The sequence below is a fragment of the Bradysia coprophila genome, chromosome IV (assembly GCF_014529535.1).
Source record: "Bradysia coprophila strain Holo2 chromosome IV, BU_Bcop_v1, whole genome shotgun sequence".
NCBI classification, from domain to species: domain Eukaryota; kingdom Metazoa; phylum Arthropoda; class Insecta; order Diptera; family Sciaridae; genus Bradysia; species Bradysia coprophila.
The window spans coordinates 5748827-5753148 of NC_050738.1; the positions used below are offsets into that span (position 1 = coordinate 5748827).

The 4322-nt window shown below is 35.3% G+C and overlaps 1 protein-coding gene across 1 annotated transcript; it reads right to left on the reverse strand.

The window, feature by feature from the left end:
* Nucleotides 1-321: 321 nt before the first annotated feature.
* LOC119066005 (neuropeptide SIFamide receptor-like) lies at nt 322-1181 on the reverse strand. The gene is made up of 5 exons (XM_037168222.1): nt 1155-1181; nt 759-1065; nt 652-685; nt 514-589; nt 322-453 (listed from the first exon to the last, which is right to left on the reverse strand). The coding sequence occupies exons 1-5, from the start codon at nt 1179-1181 to the stop codon at nt 322-324; spliced, it is 576 nt and encodes a 191-aa protein (XP_037024117.1).
* Nucleotides 1182-4322: the final 3141 nt, after the last annotated feature.

Genomic DNA, 4322 nt, shown 5'->3' on the forward strand with positions numbered 1-4322 from the left:
TCCAAAATTAGCGCTGCTGGATGAAATTCTTTCAAAAAACATAATTTTGTCATTTGGCATGTCACGACAAATCATTAAGAACAGAATGAATCATTTTGGAATGTACGTCTCACGTATCACGAATTCAGATTAAAACTTTTGATGGGTTTCCGGTCACAAAAAGCGTTGATTAATGAAAAATTCAACTGATATGATGCGTTTCGTAACAAACGTTGTGCCATGTTTTGTGAGTGGTAACTTAAAAATCAGTAAAACAATTATTATTCACATTCATTGGGTTTAATTCGATTTTTGCTTAAAATGTACAGATCAAAGATTCAATTAACTACGAAGCTCATCGTCATCATTGGTAGTGAGTTTAATAGAATTTGTGATGGTTGTCCGAGATGTTGTCGTCGACAGTGACACATTTTCGTTTTTAGCTACTGTTCCAACTTTACACTTAATTAATTTCTGAAGTAAAAGAATCGTTGAAACGTTTGTCTGATTGATACATCGGAAGTGGACATTTACCTTAAAACTTTTTCTCATGTGCGTACTTAACATACAGTACAGAAAGGGATTCACAAACAAATGAGTAAGAGCCAACCTGAAATTGAATGGAAAGGTTTATGTTTTCCTCAAAAATGTCCCATTTATGTTCGTGTATACCAATCCAGCCAAAAATGAATGGTAAGATTTTGCTCTGCAATGCACATTAAAGGAAAACTGGGTTACGCTTCCTATGCCTTTTTCTGTTAGAATGTCAACAATTTCACCTTGATTCCGTTCGTCCTTATTGAATTCACAAACGAAAAATGCAACGTACAGTGGTACTCCCGAAAGGACAAAGTATGTAGTAATGGCTAAAATAATTTTCGTGACCTTAATGGCATCCTTTTCCCTTCTTTGTCTGAGTCGTTTGCTACCAATCTCTTCACCCGGAATGTGTCGTTGGTCTACTTTTCTCCATATAACAATATAACAATACAATACTACGCACACCGGTATGACGCAGTTCTCACAGCCATCGAAGCCATAATAAGCCAGTTTCAGAGAATCAGATGGCCAAGTCAGTTCGCATTTCTATTTCAAAAATAAGAAGATCAGCTAGAGAACCGACTTTCTCGGTTTCAAGTCTATCTGTCAAATGTGGTTCGAATGATTTTACTTACCATTGCACTTAAATGTCTCAATAGCATCTCTGGCAAACTAAATATCAAAGCGAAAGTCCAAATCAAAATCATAATGATCGTGTACTGTCTGAAATAGAACGAATGTCAGACCTGGGTGAATGAATAATATTTTCGACGTGCGTGCCTGTCGGTTATTTTGCTAAACGGATGTGCGATTGCAATGTATCTGTCGACAGTCAGAGCAACTAATGTGTTAATTAAAGCTGCTGATAGTGATTCAGCAATATAAGGCATGCCTTTGCAGCGTATCAGGGCTATCCAGTATCCATTATCACTCAGATCTAGAAGAAATGTACGATGTTACGGCTAAAATCGTATTCGTTGGGATCACTTCAAACATTAACAGCATCATCGAGTCTCGAATCTATTACTTGGAACAATATGACAACCTTCTCCATTCAATTTAAACTTGTTCTCACGTTAATTACCAAACTAAAATTCACTTTATGTTTACAACTAAGTTGTAAGGCTGGTAATTATGTTGTTTTGACTATCGAACCTGAAAATCAATAAGCAACACATACCCGGGTGCATTATGTTAATTATCTTCCATGGTATGTTAACTACATTGATTATTAGGTCGATGGCTGCTAAATTGGCTATAAACTTCTTCGTTACGGGTTGCATGCGTGGTACTTTGAATATTGACAACAACACAATCAAGTTACCGAGAACACCGATTATGCCAACGAAACTATATGCAATCCTAGACGAGTTAAATCATCACAATTGAAGGAGACAAACAACAATTCGATTTTTAGTTTTCACTTACAGTTTTGTGGTCGGTTCAATCATTTTACAAGAAACAGAAATTTATTCGCCAGTGACAATCTTTCTTTGGATATAAATTCATAATGAGCATATCTTACATGACGGACCAGCACTCACTGTTTCGTTGAGTTATTTTTATTTCAGATTATATCAATTATACTGCCTCATTTCAACATTCTACGATATAATAATCTTGGGTTATTCGTCGTTATGACTAATCAGATAGAATTCGACAAGGAGGTTTCTGCACGAGCTTCGTACTTCGTTTCATTTGAAAAATTGAAAAGTTAGTGTAAGTGGTAGGCTAAATCAGACAACCCATTAAAAAAAATGAAAGCAGCACACGCATCCCTATCCATTGACTGAAGGAATGCGCTGATTAAAGATAAAGTGGTCTATACAGAATTTAGTAGTCACGATTAGATCTCGTCACATTTAGAACTCCTCACGTTTAAAATCCATCACGTTTAGAATCCGTCACATTTAAAAGCAGTCACGTTTAGTACTCCTCACGTTTAGTACTCCTCACGTTTAGTACTCCTCACGTTTAGTACTCCTCACGTTTAGTACTCCTCACGTTTAGTACTCCTCACGTTTAGTACTCCTCACGTTTAGTACTCCTCACGTTTAGTACTCCTCACGTTTAGTACTCCTCACGTTTAGTACTCATCACGTTTAGTACTCCTCACGTTTAGTACTCCTCACGGTTACAAAGTTAATAGTAGTAGTTCTTGTTTGGAACTTTTATATTTTGTCAAGTGAAAGACTTACAACCGTGGACTATTTTCGCGAAACATCTTTCCTAAATTCTTCCCAATTTTTGGGAAAATTAGAAAATCTAGGAAAATGTAAGAAAATATGGGAACAAACAACATGTTTGAAATGAATGTTCCAAATTTTTTCCCCTAGGTGAACAAATAACTATTACGTAGTTACGCTAGTTTACGGGTCGAGTTTGCATTTGTGCGGTTATTTCATCCTTTCTAGTTTAGAGAAATTTGTTAACATCACCCACAGACGACCGGCTTCGTGCGAAAATTCTAAGCGATGCAATGACTTTATGTCTTGCTTTATGTACTCTTATCAAATATTCAATTATGTAGTAAAATAGCAATAAAGAATTGTGGTAATGTGAGACTAAAGTCGCATGTAGGTAGGCATAGACATACATTAGATAGAGCAAAATAAAATAGCAATTTCGTTTGTAAAATTTGATTTTGTTGCCGAAAATAATAATAATTGAATGAGTAGTCACGTGTGTTTCGCCAATAAAAGGGAAATAAATCAGCGAAAAATAATAAAAATTAATTTCCATCATAAAACAAAAAATTATTTTGTAAATAAAATTGGCACACACGAACTAATTTGCCATAAAATTTTGTATTTTTTTTATTATATACACAGCTGAGAATGTGTATATAAGAAGAAATTTCTGGGTTGGAAAAACACTTTGGTACACGAGAAACACCTGCGGTTATATTTATCTTCATGCAGGGAATCGAGGACATTAAAATCAATGATAAATGTTTTCGTATCATTGAGATTTCGTGGGGGGATGAAGTTTAATTACGAAAATTAGTTTCGACTGTCATATCGTATGTGGCTATAATTAGAACTACTTTTCTGCAACTTATTAGTTTTAAATCGCGATGAGTTTAATAAAACTATTATCTGAGTTGCAAGTTGCAAATTAATGACTAGGGAAACAAGCGGGCAGACAGAGCGAGTAGACCCAATAAACTTTTTACATTTATCTCAAGAATTAACCTTTTAACAGACGTCAAGCATATTAACAGTTTTACTATTTAAACCATTACTTCATTTGATCGAAGATTTTCTGAGATTGATTTCAGAAATCTTTTACTTCATTTGTTTTGAACATGCTTCTTGCTATATAAGACCTCATTAGTTAGAGCTTGTCGTTTATTATTGCTGTCGTGGTCGTTAACAGATGACGGCCGTCTGTAACAGGTTAAAGAGGAGGGACTTGGATCTATGAAGAGCAGAAAAACATTGAGAACTTTCAGGTCTAAGATTAAGCTATTAAGCTAAGCTATGATTGATTTTCCGAAAAATTGATTCGGCTGGCCCACTAACGAGTTTAAACATGTTTATTGAGGTTTTACAGTCACACGTGCTCCCTATAAAATATCAGCAAGGCGACATTCACAAATTAAGCCCAAATCCCGTTCTCCCAAACATGTATGGAGAACGTTTCGTAAATGTAAAACCGTAGGCTTTTTTCAGACCCCCAGAGCTTGTGTTATTCGCTAATGTTGTGATTATATGACTAAACCAGCTGATAAAACTGCTGAATCAAATTTAGACACAAATGACGTTGTCATTTACTGTAACTTTTGGATAACATAATTTTTG

What these genes read in the sequence shown, in the direction of transcription:
- LOC119066005 (XM_037168222.1), bottom strand. Translation starts at nt 1,181, where the DNA reads ATGCTATTGAGACATTTAAGTGCAATG. An exon ending in TGAGACATTTAAGTGCAATG is followed by an intron (nt 1,066 to 1,154) that starts GTAAGTAAAATC and finishes TTTTTGAAATAG; the next exon opens with AAATGCGAACTGACTTGGCC. An exon ending in ATTCATTTTTGGCTGGATTG is followed by an intron (nt 590 to 651) that starts GTATACACGAAC and finishes ATTCAATTTCAG; the next exon opens with GTTGGCTCTTACTCATTTGT.